Source organism: Gigantopelta aegis, chromosome 7, assembly GCF_016097555.1.
Source record: "Gigantopelta aegis isolate Gae_Host chromosome 7, Gae_host_genome, whole genome shotgun sequence".
Lineage (NCBI taxonomy): Eukaryota > Metazoa > Mollusca > Gastropoda > Neomphalida > Peltospiridae > Gigantopelta > Gigantopelta aegis.
The window spans coordinates 25,192,878-25,215,372 of NC_054705.1; the positions used below are offsets into that span (position 1 = coordinate 25,192,878).

General features: G+C 39.6%; 1 protein-coding gene across 1 annotated transcript in view; it reads right to left on the minus strand.

The window, feature by feature from the left end:
- Positions 1-1,935: 1,935 nt before the first annotated feature.
- Positions 1,936-22,495, minus strand: part of LOC121377679 (MFS-type transporter SLC18B1-like) — a 30,104-nt gene continuing 9,544 nt past the window's right edge. The window contains exons 5-13 of the mRNA XM_041505756.1: positions 19,661-19,729; positions 17,948-18,038; positions 16,333-16,469; positions 13,881-13,976; positions 12,348-12,439; positions 7,316-7,411; positions 6,092-6,166; positions 4,151-4,244; positions 1,936-2,864 (exon numbers count right to left, since the gene is read on the minus strand). Coding sequence (XP_041361690.1) covers positions 2,742-2,864; positions 4,151-4,244; positions 6,092-6,166; positions 7,316-7,411; positions 12,348-12,439; positions 13,881-13,976; positions 16,333-16,469; positions 17,948-18,038; positions 19,661-19,729 — 873 coding nt within the window. The 3' untranslated portion in view covers positions 1,936-2,741. The remainder of the gene's footprint in view (positions 2,865-4,150; positions 4,245-6,091; positions 6,167-7,315; positions 7,412-12,347; positions 12,440-13,880; positions 13,977-16,332; positions 16,470-17,947; positions 18,039-19,660; positions 19,730-22,495) is intronic.

Consider the following 22,495-nt stretch of genomic DNA (forward strand, 5'->3'; position numbering starts at 1 on the left):
AAATTAATGTTTAGATCGCGTTCTATAATTGAAATGTCATTTGACGATATTCCAAAGGTCTCTTAGGCTCTGCTAGACAAAAAAGCATCCTCTTTGCAAGTCTTTTTGTATTTCATTGCGAGATCTCCTGCTCGTGCTGTAACCTCACCGTGGTGCAGGGGTGTAACATCCTCTTTGCAAGTCTTTTTGTATTTCATTGCGAGATCTCCTGCTCGTGCTGTAACCTCACCGTGGTGCAGGGGTGTAACATCCTCTTTGCAAGTCTTTTTGTATTTCATTGCGAGATCTCCTGCTCGTGCTGTAACCTCACCGTGGTGCAGGGGTGTAACATCCTCTTTGCAAGTCTTTTTGTATTTCATTGCGAGATCTCCTGCTCGTGCTGTAACCTCACCGTGGTGCAGGGGTGTAACATCCTCTTTGCAAGTCTTTTTGTATTTCATTGCGAGATCTCCTGCTCGTGCTGTAACCTCACCGTGGTGCAGGGGTGTAACATCCTCTTTGCAAGTCTTTTTGTATTTCATTGCGAGATCTCCTGCTCGTGCTGTAACCTCACCGTGGTGCAGGGGTGTAACATCCTCTTTGCAAGTCTTTTTGTATTTCATTGCGAGATCTCCTGCTCGTGCCGTAACCTCACCGTGGTGCAGGGGTGTAACATCCTCTTTGCAAGTCTTTTTGTATTTCATTGCGAGATCTCCTGCTCGTGCTGTAACCTCACCGTGGTGCAGGGGTGTAACATCCTCTTTGCAAGTCTTTTAGCATTTCATTGCGAGATCTCCTGCTCGTGCTGTAACCTCACCGTGGTGCAGGGGTGTAACATCCTCTTTGCAAGTCTTTTAGCATTTCATTGCGAGATCTCCTGCTCGTGCTGTAACCTCACCGTGGTGCAGGGGGTGTAACATCCTCTTTGCAAGTCTTTTAGCATTTCATTGCGAGATCTCCTGCTCGTGCTGTAACCTCACCGTGGTGCAGGGGTGTAACATCCTCTTTGCAAGTCTTTTAGCATTTTCATTGCGAGATCTCCTGCTCGTGCTGTAACCTCACCGTGGTGCAGGGGTGTAACATCCTCTTTGCAAGTCTTTTAGCATTTCATTGCGAGATCTCCTGCTCGTGCTGTAACCTCACCGTGGTGCAGGGGTGTAACATCCTCTTTGCAAGTCTTTTAGCATTTCATTGCGAGATCTCCTGCTCGTGCTGTAACCTCACCGTGGTGCAGGGGTGTAACATCCTCTTTGCAAGTCTTTTAGCATTCATTGCGAGATCTCCTGCTCGTGCTGTAACCTCACCGTGGTGCAGGGGTGTAACATCCTCTTTGCAAGTCTTTTAGCATTTCATTGCGAGATCTCCTGCTCGTGCTGTAACCTCACCGTGGTGCAGGGGTGTAACATCCTCTTTGCAAGTCTTTAGCATTTCATTGCGAGATCTCCTGCTCGTGCTGTAACCTCACCGTGGTGCAGGGGTGTAACATCCTCTTTGCAAGTCTTTTTGTATTTCATTGCGAGATCTCCTGCTCGTGCTGTAACCTCACCGTGGTGCAGGGGTGTAACATCCTCTTTGCAAGTCTTTTGTATTTCATTGCGAGATCTCCTGCTCGTGCTGTAACCTCACCGTGGTGCAGGGGTGTAACATCCTCTTTGCAAGTCTTTTTGTATTTCATTGCGAGATCTCCTGCTCGTGCTGTAACCTCACCGTGGTGCAGGGGTGTAACATTCTCTTTGCAAGTCTTTTTGTATTTCATTGCAAGATCTCCTGCTCGTGCTGTAACCTCACCGTGGTGCAGGGGTGTAACATTCTCTTTGAGAATGGCCAATACAGCACAACTTGAAATTTTGAGTAAAAGTATTTTTGCACGGTTCTTTACACTGTTTTTCTTTAAATCTTGAATTTTTATATTGATGTTGATCATCACCTTACCTTACCTTACCTTACCTTACCATAGTTAGACACCCAATAGCCGATGTATTTTTCGTGCTGGGGTGTCGTTAAACATTCATTCATTCATTCACTGCGAGATCGCAACGTTGCGAGAGTTTAGTGATTTAGGCCCTAGGTTTTTAAGAGTTACACATAAGTTATTAAAATAACAACCCGGAACGCGTTTATTAAATTTGCATCATGGTTCATTTATCTTGTTCTGCAGCATAGAATTGTGTGAAGATGCCACTTCAAAAGTAAACTGCCTTATGGAATTACCACCGTCCCAACCAGAGTTCCACAACACGTGCATTAAAGCAAGAGCGTGTGCAGAGTTTCCTAGCACAAGACCCCTCCTTACACAAGACCCCTCCTTACACAAGCAAATTGTCTTTTTGCTCAATCCCACTATAAACTTCGGCCGCCACAATGTCCTCTTGGGCTGAGCACCGGCAGTTGGGACAACTTGGGCTTCAACACCCCTCCTCCCTCCCGTTGCTAAAATTCCTACTCACGCGCCTTCAAAGGCTATGAGAATGTACAAAGCCAATTTCTTGATCGGGTTTTGGTAGGAGAAGCCTATGGGGATTGTGTGTGTGTGTGTGTGTGTGTGTGTGTGTGTGTGTGTGTGTGTGTGTGTGTGTGTCTCTCTCTCTCTCTCTCTCTCTCTCTCTCTCTCTCTCTCTCTCTCTCTCTCTCTCTCTCTCTCTCTCTCTCTCTCTCTCTCTCTCTCTCTCTCTCTCTCTCTGTACCAAGTGCTAAAATAACCATTATTTTAGCTTGAGACCACAGGTCTTGTTAAATATTGTTTTATTCTTGTATAAGAGTCGCTATGGTTTCGCCTGCAGCATTATCATTTCTTGGTCTTCCGAGGAATGTTGGTCGCAGCAAACTGAACGACATTTACACATACACGTACTCACTGACGCTGTATATATAGTGACCAAAATTCCCTGCAAAACAAAAGAGGCAGTGTAGAAAAGGATAACAATATGTCCTTAAACATTAGTTACTATTATAATATGGGTGTGGCGGTCAGAAAATTAAAGTGGTATTAACTTTGTGATGGTGAGGATATTAAAGTGATATTAACTATGTGTTGATAAGGACATTAGATTTACTTTAATGATGGTAAGGATATTTAATCATGTGATGGTAAGGACATAAAAGTTTAGTAATACTACTACCACTACTGGTACTGCTACTACTATTACTAAACCTACACTATTACTACTACTACTACTACTACTACTACTACTACACTACTACTACTACTACTACTACTACTACTACTACACTACTACTACTATACTACTACTACTACACCAACACTACTACTACACTACTACTACTACTACTACTACTAATACTACTACTACTACTACACCAACACTACTACTAGCACTACTACTACAACACTACTACTACTACTACTACTATTACTATTACTACTACACCAACACTACTACTAGCACTACTACACCAACACTACCACTACTACTATTACTACTACTACTACTACTACTACTACACTATTACTACCAGGCTACTACTACACCAACACTACCACTACTACACTACTACTACTACTACACCAACACTACCACTACTACACTACTACTACTACTACTACACTATTACTACCAGGCTACTACTACACCAACACTACCACTACTACACTACTACTACTACACCAACACTACTACTACTACTACTACACTATTACTACCAGGCTACTACTACACCAACACTACTACAACTACCACTACTACAACACTACTACTATTACTACTACTACTACTACTACTACTACAACACTACTACTGTTACTACTACACTACTACTACTACCACCACTACTACTACTACTACTACTACTACTCCTACACTACTATTACTATTACTACACTACTACTACTACAGCACTACTACTACAAGAACTCTACTACTACACTACTACTGCTACTACTACACTGCTATTACTACAACTACTATTACTACTACTACTACTGTTACTACTACACTACTACTACTACTACTACACTACTACTGCTACTACTACTGTTACTACTACACTACTATTACTACAACTACTATTACTATTACTACTACTACTACTACTACTACTACTACTACTACTACTACTACTACTACTACTACTACTACTACTACTACTACTACTACTAGAATTAATTAGTTTAGTTTTCATGCTAGTTCTGACGTGTATACGGTTTACTTACTGAGATAAGGACCGGTATAGAGAGCACAAGGCAGCTCATCTGAAAGCCGAGATGTTCTACAGTAAACCCTCCAACCAGTGGTCCGGTGAACATACTGCAAAAACAACACCGTCATTACAGTCACTGTAACAACAACACCATCAGTACCGTTACTGTAAAAACATCACCATCATTACCGTCACTGTAACAACAACACCATCATTACCGTTCTGCGAAAACATCACCATCATTACCGTTTTGGCAAAAACAATACCATCATTACCGTTACTGCAAAAACATCATCATCATTACCGTTAGGCTAAACGCATCATCATCATTACTATAAAAACTCACGCTGGTAGTGGGTGTACGTGATACATGACATAACCCAATTAGTGTCTTGTCTGCCAAATGGGATGTCTGCGTTATTGCGTCTGCCTTTTGAGAGGTGACCAGCGAAACGGTCCTCCTGTCCGGTTCCCTCTGAAAAATCAGACGTCCCATAACACAGGCATGTCACTTGATAGACAAAACTCTTCATTGGGTTATGTAATGTATCCTGTATATCCCCGCCTGCATTACTGGTACTCATTCAGTCTGTCCAGCAAGCTACCTCCAGTAGTGGGTCAGTAGTGTTAATTAATAGACATCTTTTCACATTCCCATTGCGCATGTGCGCCAAGAGTAACGTCCCTTACCGAATTAGACTGTATCCAGGCTATTTACAACTTGGTGGGCATGATCGACATTTGTCATGAGCGTCATGAGTAGCTTCGTAGGAGCTGTGAATCTCTAGTTACTAACGTACATATTTCGTATCAGATGGTAAAATGGCTGCGAAAAAAAACGGTCTACTAAAGTTTACACCAGAATGATTTAAGACTAAAAGCAGTAAAACATTAACTTAGACGAAGTCTCTGGAGCCGCCTGTCAAGGATTTTAACAACGCAAAAGTAAAATATCCATACAATAAAATTAACTTAATTGCAATGTGTTTGCTACTTTTAACAATTAGAATTATAATTAAATATTCAAGCGGATTTCCAGCTTACTGACATTACCACAGTATTGTTTTTATTGCACTGTACCTATTTAAAGTCTTTTCTTATATCTACTGATTCCACACAAGCAACAGCGAGAGCTTAATTGTAATTTGTTAAATGGAATAAATAAATGTAAAGACACCGTGCTTTTTGAGATCCATGGTTTTTTTAGAGATTAACTCGGTGGCTTTTCCACTGCCATATCTCCATTCAATTAATTTCACTTCAAATAGACATTGTTTTTATATTAATGATTTTGTCTCTAACGATCAATGTCTTGTATCAGCGAAATGGAGTTTTTACTGGGATGTATGCGGCCATTGGAACTGATTGGACGCTGGGACGCTTCTAGTTTTTAGCGAGCTTCCTTGCCTCCACGTAATTTTTCCGGCTGACTTATGTCGACTTGTTTTCCCGTGACTCGTGTGACGGCAATTCTGCAGAACAACCACGGTTGTTCGTGTTTAGTCTCTAGATGTCCGAGCCTGTACTAGCAGCACTGGAAGATTTACCGCCCCACTCTAAGACGAAATACGGTATTTCCTCGTTTTAACTTTACAAACTCTCGTTTCAGTCTGTTGTAACTTTTTACGAATGTGTTGCAGGTTTGTAGATTAACCAAACTTAGCTCAAACCAGGGTCAGCGACTTTAACTTACAGGGCGGGACGTAACCCAGTGGTAACACATTCGCTTGATGCGCGGTCGGTCTAGGATATATTAAAGGCCGTGGTATGTGCTATCCTCTCTGTGGGATGGTGCATATAAAAGATCCCTTGCTACTAATAGAAAAATATAGCGGGTTTCGTCTCTAAGACTACTATATGTCAAAAATTACAAAATGGTTGACATCCAATAGCTGATGATTAATAAATCAATGTGCTCTAGTGGTGTCGTTAAATAAAACAAACTTTAACTTACCCAACGGCGAAGGCCGACGTATAGACTCCTGACATCAGTCCATACACGTTAGAGTCAGCCCCTATTCCAATACTTCTGAAAGTGAATTTGTATGAATTTTTAACATAAAACAAAATAAAAATATAATATATTAATAATTATTAACAAGGGTAGTTTAAGATGAACTCCTTGCTTCCTACAAATTAGACATGCACTTCAAAACTAGTGTACTATAAGCCCAAGCGTATAAAACATGTAGTCTAAACGCAATCTTTTAAAGGCATATTGTCACAGATCACTGACCTATTAATGGCCTAACAAAGTATTACACGAACAAAAATATATTTGATTTCCCCCTAAATGCACTTTGCTCAAACATCTACGTAACCACCATACTTCACTTATTAATGATATTTTGTGAAAATAATTGAATTATGGCAATGGTCCATAATTCAAAAACTAAAATTGCCAAGAGAATTGATAAGGATTTCACTCCATCATGGTTTATTAAAGTGATGCGATAGCTAGATTTGTTTTTCAAAAATTAATGTAATTTTCATTTATTATCCATTTTTAGATAAATAAGGTCCTTAAATCCGTGACAGTATGCCTTTAATGACGTCACACGCATACATTTTGCATGGCGTTGCTATGAAGTTAGAGTCTCAGGCTCTATTTGAGTCTTGAGTCTAGACTCTAAAAGTTGTATAAGTATCACACCAGGTGGAGTTTTACCCAAGGCATTGCCAGTTCTATGTTTGGGTGGCCATCTTCGAGGTCATCTTGAATATTTCAAAATACTCAACGGTGTCATGTTTGCAAACAGGATTCACAGTCAGTACCATTCAAAGATGCAAAAGGTAAAAACAAATTATAATAAAAAAATAAATAAAATAATTTAAAAATAATAAAAACTACATCCACAAACCACCACCACCACCAACACACAACAACAACAACAACAACAACAACAACAACAACAACAACAACAACAAAACCATATTATGGAAACTGGGGTAAAATATTTTTTGCGCTCTATCGCTTGACTATAATACCAATGTACGCCCGGTTATGATAAAATTACACTACCGATATATATATACAATTAAATAGCACAAATTTCATTTTAGCCGTAAAATGTTTTATAATTTCTTTATCATATTTGTACAATTTTGAAACATTTTTAAACCCATTTAAAAATTATAACACCCTTTCTAAAATAATGAGCTCGTCCTTTGTCCTCACCTTGCTCCTTCCACGATATTCTTCAAGGACGACGACTGAGAGAACGCCAAACCACATCCAATGACAAGAAGTCCAACAATGGTGATCCACAGAGTACTGAAACGGAAAGTCGTAGATTTTTACACACGGTATAATGGCTAAAAATGCCTACCCTAAAATATTTTTAGAGTACTGATGCGTACCCTATAATTTGCAAATATATATATATTTATTTCTATCTATCTATCTATCTATCTATCTATCTATCTATATATATATATAAGAATGTTCTTTGTTGAATATTAAGCATGTGCTCACCGTATATAGTCTGTTTGCTTCAAAAGAAAACCGATGAATTGGCATGTATTTTCATAATTAATAAAGTTAAAATTGATATAAAAAACCTTTTTCGTAAGTTTTAACCCCATACCAGCTTAAATAAAAAAAATTGAGAAAAAAAAAGAAATCCGGTATAAAAAAGTTTCTTTACAAATTACCATTAAATTATACAAATTAAATGTCATTTTAATGCAGGGGTGAAGACAAAATGCTACAACGGCCAAGTAAAACAGCTCGACTTGCATTGCCTATGCAGTAAAAAAAATAATACAGTATAACGAGAATAAAGGTAGAACTGCGCGTGCTGTAGTATTTAAACTAGTATGGGGTGTTAAAAAGTTGTTGAGAGTATTTATTGTACTTTATGTATACATTATGAAATTGTTGAAATGATCAGTCGGCGAGCAGTCGACGATCAGCTTTCTATGGCCCCCAACTGCGATCAAAATACCCCCCCCCCCCCCCCCCCCCCCCCCCCCCCCAACCCACGAAAATCACTTCGTGACTAATCTTGGACCGGTCTGGGACTGATCGCCTACTGATTGGCAACTAATTCCCAACCTATGAAAAAGCTTTGCGACCTTTTGGCGACTAATTTGGTCGCTAGAAGGTTTTTGGTGCAACACCTGCAGCCTTCCTGCGACCACAATGACGAAAAAATTATCGGCGATCAGTGGATACCAATTTGAGACCACTAAAGACTTTTTTACGACCATCTGCAACCAACTTGCGACCGGCCGATGTTTTTTGTGTGTGGTCGCAAGTGGTCGTAAGCGATTTCAAGCCTAGTGTGACTGGGGTTTAAGTTTGGGGACCATGGAAGACTGATCGCCGACTGATCGCCTACTGGTCGGCGACCGAGGCACACTGACAAACACCAGCAACCAATCGGCGACCAGTCGAGGTTTTTTTTTACTTTTGGTCGCAAGAAGGTTGCAAATATTTGTGGGGATTTTTGGTCGCAAGTGGTCGTAAAATGGCCTTTAGCTATGTGTGACTGGGACATTAGTCATTAATTTCTTTATAACCAAACAACTCATGCCGAGGGTAAACATGGGTTTTATGCATAACCATAATAATAAAACAACAGCATATTGTGTTGGGTACTGGCGAATATAACATATTATTGTGTTGGGTACTGGCGAATAAAACATATTATTGTGTTGGGTAATGGCGAATAAAACATATTATTGTGTTGGGTAATGGCGAATAAAACATATTATTGTGTTGGGTAATGACGAATAAAATATATTATTGTTTTGGGTAATGGCGAATAAAACATATTATTGTGTTGGGTAATGGCGAATAAAACATATTATTGTGTAGGCTACTGGCGAATAAAACAACACAATAGTGTGTAGGATACTGGCGAATAAAACAACACAATATCGTATATGGTACTGGTGAATCAAACAACATATTATTGTGTAGTATACTGGCGAATAAAATACCAGATTATTGTTTAGGGTACTGGTGAATCAAACAACATTATATTGTATAGGGTAATGGTGAATCAAACAACATATTATTGTTTAGTGTACTGGTGAATCAAATAATATTATATTGTGTATTGTACTGGTGAATCAAACAACATATTATTGTTTAGTGTACTGGTGAATCAAACAACATATTATTGTTTAGTGTACTGGTGAATCAAATAACATTATATTGTGTAGGACACACTAGCATAGATGTACAGAAACCAATACTCAAACTACATCCGTATCCCAGAAGTCCCCCACCCCCTCCAACATAAGAATTTATCACCCACGGCAATTAAGAAAACAAATTGCCGTAGGTGAAAGGGCCGACCGACGGCAATTTTGAGTATGCCGAGGGCAATGTTTTTAAACTGGCTTTTGTTGCAAATAAACTTATCTGAAAGGTTATTTTTCTGTATGTACATGTAGTCAAATGTCTCCAATGTATGTCTATAAACTTCAGTAAACAAGAATTTATTATAAATGGAACCATGGACTACTAGTATAAGCTAACATTTGACTGAACCTGGTGTTTCTGAGATGAAGTTGTCTAAGTTTTCGGTGAATATGACATGAAAATTGTTCTATGGATGACATTAAATTGTACCTACATGTATATAGTGTTCTTGCTGGGTGAAAATTAAAGGAGGATGGTCGCGCAGGTCCCACCCCACAATTAAAAAAACTAAACAAAACAAAACCAAAAAACCCCTGAAAAGTAAAACAAAAAGACAAAAAGGAACGTTTCGTTACCGTATATCGTTGTGTGTTGGTCGATTTTGAGGAAATACCTATCCCGTATTTTGCCCCTTAGTATCTGGTACTGAAAAGTTGGTATGATGTACAAGCTGCCTTATCTTTTGTGCACTGTTAGTTAAAACGTAGTTCAGTTAAAACGGAGTGTCGGCCTGACATTCACGGGTATTCCTTTTGCTAAACCGATCAAAGTTTTAATATTATTTTAATAAAGATTTTAAGATATTTGAACAATAATAAAGAGATTTTTTTAAGCGATCCCCTACCTCGGGATAACATTTTCCTGTTTTTTTATTTTCATCTTCATCAAGTGAATCGATCGCATTGATATTGCTAGCTGATATAAAGTAGTTTCGTTTTTCTAAAGGCAGTGTATATATTATTTAACACCCAAGATAAGATAAATGGTTTTAATAATGAACACTACCACTTCCGTTTTTATAAGCGATGATATCACCCCCATCCCCTTTTCAAAACAAATAAATAAAAAATACAAAATAAAAAAATACAAATAATAATAATAAACGTTTCTAATATTTTATAAGGAATTGCTGAATAAACACATGACAGTAAGTAAAAATCATCAGTTACGACCAATTAAATCTGCAGCTGAGGTTAAAATATCAGACACGAGTTAGTGGGAAAAAAAATACAGAATGACCGTTCTGATTACGTGACAAAGTTGGCGCTATTTTTTATTATTTATTTATTATTATTATTATTTTTACCCCACTGCCCCCTTTCGTTTCTCTCCTTTGAATTCCATCTCATTTCTTCCTGATCTGGCAACAACTCCTATCTTTCAACTTCTTTCACTGTCCACCTCCACATCCCAGTCCTTGTTTCTCCAACCGCGACAGGTGCTTGTCTCTTGTGGCTATCTGTGTCACACACCTGCCATTCCCCATCAGGTTTTAGCTGTGGGCTTAGTCTGAACACTACGGGGAGTGTTCAGTAGTTACTTCTGGCATTGTTAAGAGATACTTGTAACCACCTACTATGCACCCATACTACCGGCGTTCGTTAGTTAGTGCCGTGGGTCAGACCAGCTTTATTAGCGGCAGAGGACGAGGATGCCAGGTGGGTGCAGGGAAATACACAGAGACTGCACCCGTGGAGGACATTGAGACAGGTAGGCGATGAAGTTGGCGCCAAATAAGTTGGGGGGGGGGGGGGGGGGTCAGTCGGAAATTGCCGAAACACTAAAAATAAAATGTTTTCATTGCTAAAATAAAATAAAACTTTTATTTGCGTATCAAACATACAAATGGATACTGGTGTGGGACACAGCAGAGGCTGTTAAAAAGTAGTGTTAAATTACGTTACGGTAACTGCCGTAAGCTACTGAAGTTTTTCGTCAGTTGCGCTTAGGTACACAACGCGGCCTGTTTCCTTTGATGTCCAGTGTGCAGACTAATCGATGTTTTTCAGTGTGAAAAAAAGGCGCATCGGAGCTGGGTGCTGTAAATTATAACAGGATACCGAAAAATAAAGAGTTGCGCAGAAACAACAAATGGGGCTGCCAAACGTCAAAAGGGGCGGTATAACACGAAAACGAGGAGGCAAAATGCAGTGAATGAATGAATGAATGAATGTTTAACGACACCCCAGCACGAAAAATACATCGGCTATTGGGTGTCAAACTATGGTAATGCAAATAAATAAAGTGATGATCAACATCATTTTAAAAATTCAAGACTTAAACAAAAACAGTGTAAAGAACTGTGCAAAAACACAAATATCACAGAATTTTACGGATACTGAATTATACTCAAAACTTCAATTTTGTGCTGTATTGGCCATTCTCAAAGAGAATGTTACACCCCTGCACCACGGTGAGGTTACAGCACACGCAGGGCAAAATGCAGTGAGACATGACATAATGTTTTTAACATGCTCCTATACCACTAAGGTTTCGAGCATGACCACCCCGGGCTCGGTATCTGGAGGCCAGTGACCCAACCCGGGGCAGAGTTATTTAGGACAATTTTGAATTTACACCAATCAGGGAATGGGACTTTATATATTAATTTTTTTTTTGCGACATTTCTAAAGTAATAAAATTCATAATTATATATATTTTTATTTTATATAATTGTGATCGCAATTTTGGAACGGGTATTTCTAATGTTAAATTAATCATACAGAACTCTCTATTAACCCTAATCGCTCAAGGTAGGTTGGTTTCTAGGAGGTTGGGCCTAGGCCACAGGAAGTTTGTTTAGCAGAGGGGTCGAGTGTTGTTATAAGGGGCACCAATTATATTGGGAACTTCAGTGTGGCCGCAAACCGGGGGAGAGCCCCGTGGGGGTGGGAGGCAGTCCCCCAGACAAACCTAACACCCCCTACGGCCGAAACATGCACCCCCCCTCTCCCGCAATGAAATACCATCACATACATCTTTGCTTTTACTAAAAAATACTTTTGGTATCATCCAGAAACACAGTACAATGTTGTAATGTTCTAAATCAACTCACGGTTTTGTTGACAATAATGGAGAAGGACCTATAAGGTGGATACCAAGAAAAGTTAAGAAACATCCTGTGACCATCATGGGTTTGTGATATCCCTGAAATAATAATAATAATAATAATAATAATAATAATAATGATAATGATATATATATATATATATATATATATATATATATATATATATATATATATATATATATATATATATATATATAGTTTTTAAGGAAAGGAAAATAATATTTGACTTAACGATACCTGAGCCATTTAAAACTTTAGAGAGAGAGAGAGAGAGAGAGAGAGAGAGAGAGAGAGAGAGAGAGAGAGAGAGAGAGAGAGATAAAAGAAGCAAATTCAGTTGTTAAACGATCTAACACCTTTGGTATTTAGCGACCGCCCTTCCCACAGTCCCTACACAAGCTTTTCTTAAAATCCTAGGTAGGAGCCTATAGATTACTAGGTAGGAACCTGTAGATTACTAGGTAGGAGTCTGTTGATTATTAGGTAGGAGTCTGTAGATTACTAGGTAGGAGTCTGTTGATTACTAGGTAGGAGTCTGTTGATTACTAAGTAGGAGTCTGTTGAATATTAGGTAGGAGCCTGTAGATTACTAGGTAGGAGTCTGTTGATTATTAGGTAGGAGCCTGTTGATTATTAGGTAGGAGACTGTTGATTACTAGGTAGGGGTATGTTGATTATTAGGTAGGAGTCTGTTGATTACTAGGTAGGAGCTTGTTGATTATTAGGTAGGAGTCTGTTGATTACTAGGTAGGAGCTTGATGATTATTAGGTAGGAGTCTGTTGATTATGAGGTAGGAGACTGTTGATTATTAGGTAGGAGCTTGTAGATTGCTAGGTAGGCGCCTGTAGATTACTAGGTAGGAGACTGTTGATTACTAGGTAGGCGCCTGTATCTTACTAGGTAGGAGCCTGTATATTACTAGGTAGGAGCCTGTATATTACTAGGTAAGAGCCTGAAAATTACTAGGTAGGAGACTGTTGATTACTAAGTAGGAGCCTGTTGATTACTAGATAGGAGCCTGTATATTACAAGGTAGGAGTCTGTAGATTACTAAGTAGGAGCCTGTTGATTACTAGATAGGAGCCTGTATATTACAAGGTAGGAGTCTGTAGATTACTAGGTAGGAGACTGTTGATTACTAGGTAGGCTCCTGTAGATTACTAGGTAGGAAGTTGTTGATTACTAGGTAGGCGCCTGTAGATTACTAGGTAGGAGCCTGCATATTACTAGGTAGGAGCCTGTAAATTACTAGGTAGGAGCCTGTATATTACTAGGTAGGAGACTGTTAATTACTAGGTAGGAGCCTGTATATTACTAGGTAGGAGACTGTTGATTACTAGGTAGGCGCCTGTAGATTACTAGGTAGGAGCATGTAGATTACTAGGTAGGAGCCTGTATATTACTAGGTAGGCGCCTGTAGATTACTAGGTAGGAGCATGTAGATTACTAGGTAGGAGCCTATTGAATACTAGATACAAGCCTGTTGATTACTAGGTAGGAGTCTCTTGATTACTTACGCTGTCCGCCATCCGGCCAGTGATAGGTCCCAGCAAGAAGTAGATTACAGGACAGGCAGTAAATACTAGTCCAATCAGCAAAGGATTTAAGTTGAACTGAAAACAAAAACATATACAGTATATATTTATATATCCTGTGTACACACACACACGCGCGCGCCCGTGCACGCACGCACACACCCTTGCACCATCAATCCATACATATATACATGTCTTCCCACTGTGTCATACACGTAAGCGGGATCGACCGCGTGGATTGTAGGCCTCATGCATTTGGTTGAGTTAAACAGCATCCTTTTTATGGATGTCTGGATAGCAAAGAACGCATCGTGGTTAGTAGTGCTACAGGTTCGAGTCTCAGCAATGGCATGCATGGGACAGTTTGTGTGGCCAGAAAGGATTTAATTATCGCCTGCGCCAATGCGTTACTATCTATGTATATAACAGTCAACCTCGACATACATACGATATATATATATATATATATATATATATATATATATATAGATATATATCATACATAAATACATACATACACACACACACACACACACACACACACACACACACACACACACACACACACACACACACGCACACATTGAACAACCCCTGATACTTGGTTCAAAAAACAAAACAGACCTCTTGAGACTTAAACGAGAGGCCTTCTGGATTCATACATTACAGACAAAACAGCCATTTGGAATCAATGTTGAATCTGGTAAAGCCGTAGAAAGAGATAAAAAATAATGTTTATAATAATTTACAGTCGACGTAGCGTTGATATTGGTAAACTTATGAAGGAGGAATTTTTAAATCTGCAAACTGTTATGAAAAACCCTGTTACAGCACGTCCGGTTATTCGTCACAATGGTCAATTTAAAATCAATTTCGAATCCCTGGGGAAAAATTAGAAAATAATATTTTTTTAGTTTGAAATACATACATACATACATGCATATTACATACATACATACATACATACATACATACATACATACATATATGTCTGGATAGTCCACAAAGTTTCGTGGCAAGTCTGCAAGTTGTGGGCGATTCGGTGCCACAGGCGTGAGACAATTTGTGAGGCCAGAAAGGATTTAATTATCCCCTGCCCCAGTGCGTTGATATCTATGTATGTAACAGTCAACCTCGATATACATACACTATATAGATATTCATACATCAATACATACATACACATAAAGTGTGTGTTCGGATAGTAGGGTCGGGTGCAAAATATACTGTTTCAGCCCGTGAAAACGGACACTAAGTTTGGTTAACCTAAAAACCTGTAACACATTTAATAAACTTATAATTGAGGGAAACAATGGTCTGTGACGTTGAAAAGTGGAAATATCCATAAACATAGACTATAGCTCATCTCTATAACCGTTACTTCTGAGAGGAACGCGCGTTTTTAAAATATGAAAAATGCTTGTCGTGGAAACACCAAGATGACCAGATGCATTATGGATGTATGGGAATTAATAATCTCAACAATAAAATCTAAATAATGCCTGGTTTTAATTGTCAAAAAACAGCTGTAATAGTGAAAAAGACGTCATAGGGTCTGTTACGTTAGAATTAGCATCTACAGTATTTAGGGAGCAGTACAATATTTAGGGAGCAGTACAGTATTTAGGGAGCAGTACAATATTTAGGGAGTAGTAACACGTGAAAAGGGTCATCTACAATGTTCAAAAGTGCATAAGCATACATTATATATTGTGGTAATACTTACCCAAGACACCAAGCCTACCACGATATATATATTATAGATCCATTGTATTCATTTTCTACACACAACATTTTTTGCAGCACTTTGAAATTCAAGGGGGTGCGCACCCCAGTAACACCCCCTGATTCCGCGTCAGGGACAGCATGGTTTGACAATAACTAGATACAAAAGTTAAATTTTTTAATTTATTTTGTTTAACGCCACCACTAGAGCATATTGATTTATTAATTATCGGCTACTGGATGCCAAGCATTTGTAATTTTGAAATATAGGATCTCCGCTCCATTTTTCCATTAGTAGCAAGGGATCGTTTATGTGCACCATCCCAAAGACAGGATAGCACATACCACGGCCTTTGGTATACCAGTTGTGGTGCACTGGCTAGAGCGAGAAATAGCCTAATGGACCCAGCGACGGGGATTGATCCGAGACCGATCGCGCATCAGAAGAGCGTTTTACCGCTAGGCTACTTAAAATAGAAAGTCTTAGACCTCCATTTGTTTCCTGTAGTTTGAGGAAAACCGCTATATTTTGTTCATTTGTAGCAAGTGATCTTTTACATACATACAGCATTCCACAGACAGAATAGCACATACCACAGTCTTTGATATACCAGTCGTGGTCCACTGGCTGGAACGAGAAATATAACTGGATCCAACCACTACTAGAAGATACATTAAAATCAAAAACATATTATATTAATGCACCTACTTGTTGCAGATGTTGCGCTAGAGTCGGGGAGAAGAATGACAGGGAAAAACCCATGCATATGATGACGTATGTAGACAGGCACACGACTTTACTTCTGAAGAGAACCGTGTACGACCCGGCCTTGCCCGGTATCGCTTCTGAAAATGAAAGAAAGAAAGAAACAAAATGTTTTATTTAACGACGCACCCAACACATTGTATTTACGGCGTCAGACATATGGTTAAGGACCACACAGATATCGAAAGAGGAAACTCTGTCGCCACTTCATGGGCTACTCTTTTCGATTAACAGCAAGAGATCTTTTATATGCACCAATGGGCCCACCGATCTTTTAATAGCCCAAAGGGCCCACCGACGGGGATCGATCCCAGACCGACCACTGGGCTACGTCCCGCCCGTCTTCTGAAAATATGATGTCGCCATGGTAATATTACGGGTCGAAAACCTCAAATCAGCTTAGAGTATAGAACTGAACCACTCAACACTTCAGACGACACATAGTATAAACGAATGCATGCATTTTAATCTGTATATGTTACACAAAGACCGCCTGCTCATAAGCAGGTACGACGGAGTAGGGGGAGGGGCTGGGGGGGGGGGGCGGTGCTAGCCCCCATCCAATAATTCTGAATAAAAAATATTGTTGGTAGTAAATCTTAAGTCAGAGATGAATTGTACTTGTAGAATGCAGGAAATTGTATTTCAGGACAGTTAGTTTTCAAAATTTTACGGGGGAGTATACCCCCGAACCCCCTAGACACTTTGCTTTGCGATCTCAGTCAGACCCCCCCCCCCCCTCCCCCACCACCCAACAATGTCTACTTTCTTCCGCCGTGCCTGATAAAGTTAACATTTTGACCACTCATAGTTTTCCTAATGATGAAACATCATCGAAATGACATTATCAATTTACCACCTGTCTACAGGAAAGTACCTAGAAAAATCCGTTGCTGCTTTATTTGCATTATGATGTTTCCTCCTCCTCCTCTCTCTCTCTCTCTCTCTCTCTCTCTCTCTCTCTCTCTCTCTCTCTCTCTCTCTCTCTCTCTCTCTCTCTCTCTCTCTCTCTCGATGTCAAAATAATTTTCATTGTCACGAGCTTTAGCGAGTGACAATTGAAAACTATTTCACGAAAGACATAAAAATTATACGAAATGGAAGCTGTTTAATATCCTATAATTCATACCTGGGTTTTTTCTTTTTCTTTTTTTGTTGTTGTTTTTTTATTTGTTGTTTTTTGTTTTTTGTCCTGAGCATGCAACTCGGATTAGGTAAGGTGAACATTAATATCAAACTTATAGTTTCTTTTGTTTGACGTAACCACGTTCAATTATTACTCATCGGCTACTGGATGTCAAACATTTGATCATTCTAACAAGTAGGGCCTAGTCTTCAGAGGAAACCTACTATATTTTTCTATTAGCAGCAAGGGATCGTTTTAGCACTTTCCCACCGACAGGACAGCATATGCCATGCCCTTTGATATGCCAGTCGTGGGGCACTAGTTGCGCTGAGTCAGTCAGAGAATGGGGCCACCGATTGAGCTAGATCCCGCCCCACCTTAATTATAACGGAAATAAACGAAATCGACCGAGATGTTCCGAATGACTCTTACTTTCTGGTTTCGGCAAGAAGGCGCAAGAGACTACCCCACACACAAGAATCGCCCCGCCCACTGTCACAAATGGTAAATAGTATCCTCCCTCCTGAAAAAGAAAAACAATTATTGACCAGTTCAATTTCAATTCAATTTATTGCATATTACTAAACAAACTAGTGTCAGCAAACAGATAAAAAACAAAAACAACACATACATACAACATCATTAACAACAACAACAATTAATAATAATAACAATATTAACGTATAGGCCAGACGGAGAAACAAAATTTTTATTGTATTTGTAGGAATAAAATTGCTATGTAATAATAAAGTATATTATAGACGGCAATCTGAAAGACATAGCAGACGGCTTCTCATTTTACATAAATAAATACATTTTAAAACAAAAGTAATTTTTTTGCCTGCATTTGTTGTATAAATTATCTGTAAAAAAGATAACAATATGAAATTAACATGTATGTGCGTCTGTGTGTATGTGTGTGTGTCTGTGTGTGTGTGTATGTGTGTGTATGTGTGTGTGTGCATGTATGTGTGTGTATGTGTGTGTGTCTGTGTGTGTATGTGTATATGTGTGTGTGTATGTGTATATGTGTATGTGTGTGTGTGTGTGTCTGTGTGTGTATGTGTGTATGTGTATGTGTGTGTGTATGTGTGTGTGTGTTTGTATGTGTGTGTGTGTATGTGTGTGTGTATGTGTGTGTGTCTATGTGTGTGTGTGTGTGTCTGTGTATGTCTGTATGTGTGTATGTGTCTGTGTGTGTGTATTATTATTACCAGTTATATGTGTCTGAGCATGACAGAGATAACCATGTCTCTGCCCATTGTTTGTTATTTTGGCCAATATTTCGAATAAATAAATAAATTAATTAAAACAAAGTTTCGGGCCAAATATTTGATAAATAGCTTGCATTTTATAGCTATTTGAATAAAAAACCCTATTTAGAATAATTATTCATGGATTTATTATGGATCTTATGGCATATCTTATCTATTCAGCCATTTTGAATTTGTACACTTAACATTTTTAGAAAAATGGGAAACGGGAAACTCCATCTCTCCAAGACCCATTCTTTATAGGATGGATTGGGTGGTGCCACCAATAACCGCAAAGTGTGTGTGTTGTGTGTGTGTGTTGTTTGTGTGTTGTGTGTGTTGTGTGTGTGTTGTTTGTGTGTGTTGTTTGTGTGTGTTGTTTGTTTGTGTGTGTTGTTTGTGTGTGTTGTGTGTTGTGTGTGTTGTGTGTGTGTTGTTTGTGTGTGTTGTTTTTGTGTGTTGTTTGTGTGTGTGTGTTGTGTGTGTTGTGTGTGTTGTTTGTGTGTGTTGTTTGTTTGTGTGTGTTGTGTGTGTTGTTTGTGTGTGTTGTTTGTGTGTGTGTGTTGTTTGTGTGTGTTGTTTGTGTGTGTTGTTTGGTTGTGTGTGTTGTGTGTGTTGTTTGTGTGTGTTGTGTGTGTGTGTTGTGTGTGTTGTTTGTGTGTGTGTGTGTGTGTCTGTCTGTTGTGTGTGTGTCTCTCTCTCTGTGTGTGTGTGTGTGTGTGTGTGTGTGTGTGTGTGTTATGTATGTGTGTGTCTGTGTATGTATGTATGTATTATGTATGTAGAAACGCCTGCATCTGACCCACTGACCTAAATAATTACGGTTCACTCCACACCACACCCCATCCCCCTTCCCCCACCTCCACACACAATAATCATTTAAGGAACTGACCTGGAAGAGTATTCCGCCTATAGTTGGTCCAATCAGCGTTCCCACAGACATAGCTGATTCTAAATATCCCTAAAGTTAAATTAACAAGGCGTTTCATGCATCACTAAAACATTAAATATGCAAAACTTCCATCTGAATTTAAAGTATTATGTATACATTTAAAAAGAAAACTCTTATCTGAACAATTTATTTCATTCTGCTATAAACTAGTAAATGTATAGTTCAAGCTTGTAGTTCATGCACAGCAAAAATATTAAACATAAATTTAAAAAGCAAATGTGAATAAAATTAATTTTATATACCTATAAAATATTAAATATAGATATATATAAAGCAAAACTTTTGAATTAAAAAACTTGTTGAAAACTGAAACATTAAATGCATTCAAAACAAAATAAATCTTAAACTAAAATAATAAATATAAACTTATTTGAAGCAGAACTATTAAATGTATATACATTAAAAACAAAAATGTAATAAAAAAATTCATACACCTATGAAATATTTAAATATATGCATTAAAAATAAAACTGTTATATGTAAATATATTTCATACACCCCTAAAATATTAAATATATCTTTACACCAAACTGTTATTTGAAGAAAGCATTTTGCACACTTATAAAATATTACATACACTTAAAAATTAAACTGTTGCAGTAAAGATATCTACTGATGTTTCAAGTATTCTGTAGTGTATGTTTTATATTAACAATAACATAACACCTGCATTACAATATGAATATTATATATTCTAAAGATACACTACCGGTTAGCCAGGCCGCGGTGAAGCTAGACTAGAGCTGTTGTCATGGAAACGTGTTTACTCACAGCCACTGGAGCTACGTTGTCAGGGAAACGTGTTTACTCACAGCCACTGGAGCTACGTTGTCAGGGAAACGTGTTTACTCACAGCCACTGGAGCTACGTTGTCATGGAAACGTGCTTACTCACAGCCACTGGAGCTACGTTGTCAGGAAAACGTGTTTACTCACAGCCACTGGAGCTACGTTGTCATGGAAACGTGTTTACTCACAGCCACTGGAGCTACGTTGTCAGGGAAACGTGTTTACTTAAGCCCCAGTCATAGTGTCACGTTTTGGGTACGCCGTTGTGCCCTGTTCTGATCCCCACGAAAGAAAATTTAGTGCGGGTGTCACGTTGTTACTACGTGCTAGCCACGCTGTCGCCTCGTTGTAGTCCCGCTGTGGCACGGTTGACAGGTGACACCGAAGATCGAAGTCGGGTTATGCCTCGCTGCCGTCACGCTCTAGCCTCGCTGTCGCCACGTTCTTGCCACGTTGTAGTACGTTGTGGGAAAAACCAAAATTAAAATTTCCTGTTCACGTTTTGTCACGTTTGGTCACGTTTTAGCCACGTTGTTCCACGTTTGCTCGCGTTGTAGCCACGTTTTGCAACGTAGCTGAACGTGGCGGCCAAAACGTGACACTATGACTGGGGCTTTACAGCCACTACAGCTACGTTGTCAGGAAAATGTGTTTACTCACAGCCACTGGAGCTACGTTGTCAGGGAAACGTGTTTACTAACAGCCACTGGAGCTACGTTGTCAGGGAATGTTGTTTACATACAGCCACTACAGCTACGTTGTCAGGGAAACGTGTTTACTCACAGCCACTGGAGCTACGTTGTCAGGGAAACGTGTTTACTCACAGCCACTGGAGCTACGTTGTCAGGGAAACGTGTTTACTCACAGCCACTGAAGCTACGTTGTCAGGGAAACGTGTTTACTCACAGCCACTACAGCTACGTTGTCAGGGAAACGTGTTTACTCACAACCACTGCAGCTACGTTGTCAGGGAAACGTGTTTACTCACAGCCACTGGAGCTACGTTCTCAGGGAAACGTGTTTACTCACAGCCACTGGAGCTACGTTGTCAGGCAAACGTGCTTACTCACAGCCACTGGAGCTACGTTGTCAGGAAAACGTGTTTACTCACAGCCACTGGAGCTACGTTGTCATGGAAACGTGTTTACTCACAGCCACTGGAGCTACGTTGTCAGGGAAACGTGTTTACTTAAGCCCCAGTCATAGTGTCACGTTTTGGGTACGCCGTTGTGCCCTGTTCTGATCCCCACGTTCTGGGGGGGGGGGGGGGGGGAAAGAAAATTTAGTGCGGGTGTCACGTTGTTGCTACGTGCTAGCCACGCTGTCGCCTCGTTGTAGTCCCGCTGTGGCACGGTTGACAGGTGACACCGAAGATCGAAGTCGGGTTATGCCTCGCTGCCGTCACGCTCTAGCCTCGCTGTCGCCACGTTCTTGCCACGTTGTAGTACATTGTGGGAAAAACCAAAATTAAAATTTCCTGTTCACGTTTTGTCACGTTTGGTCACGTTTTAGCCACGTTGTTCCACGTTTGCTCGCGTTGTAGCCACGTTTTGCAACGTAGCTGAACGTGGCGGCCAAAACGTGACACTATGACTGGGGCTTTACAGCCACTACAGCTACGTTGTCAGGAAAATGTGTTTACTCACAGCCACTGGAGCTACGTTGTCAGGGAAACGTGTTTACTAACAGCCACTGGAGCTACGTTGTCAGGGAATGTTGTTTACATACAGCCACTACAGCTACGTTGTCAGGGAAACGTGTTTACTCACAGCCACTGGAGCTACGTTGTCAGGGAAACGTGTTTACTCACAGCCACTGGAGCTACGTTGTCAGGGAAACGTGTTTACTCACAGCCACTGAAGCTACGTTGTCAGGGAAACGTGTTTACTCACAGCCACTACAGCTACGTTGTCAGGGAAACGTGTTTACTCACAACCACTGCAGCTACGTTGTCAGGGAAACGTGTTTACTCACAGCCACTGGAGCT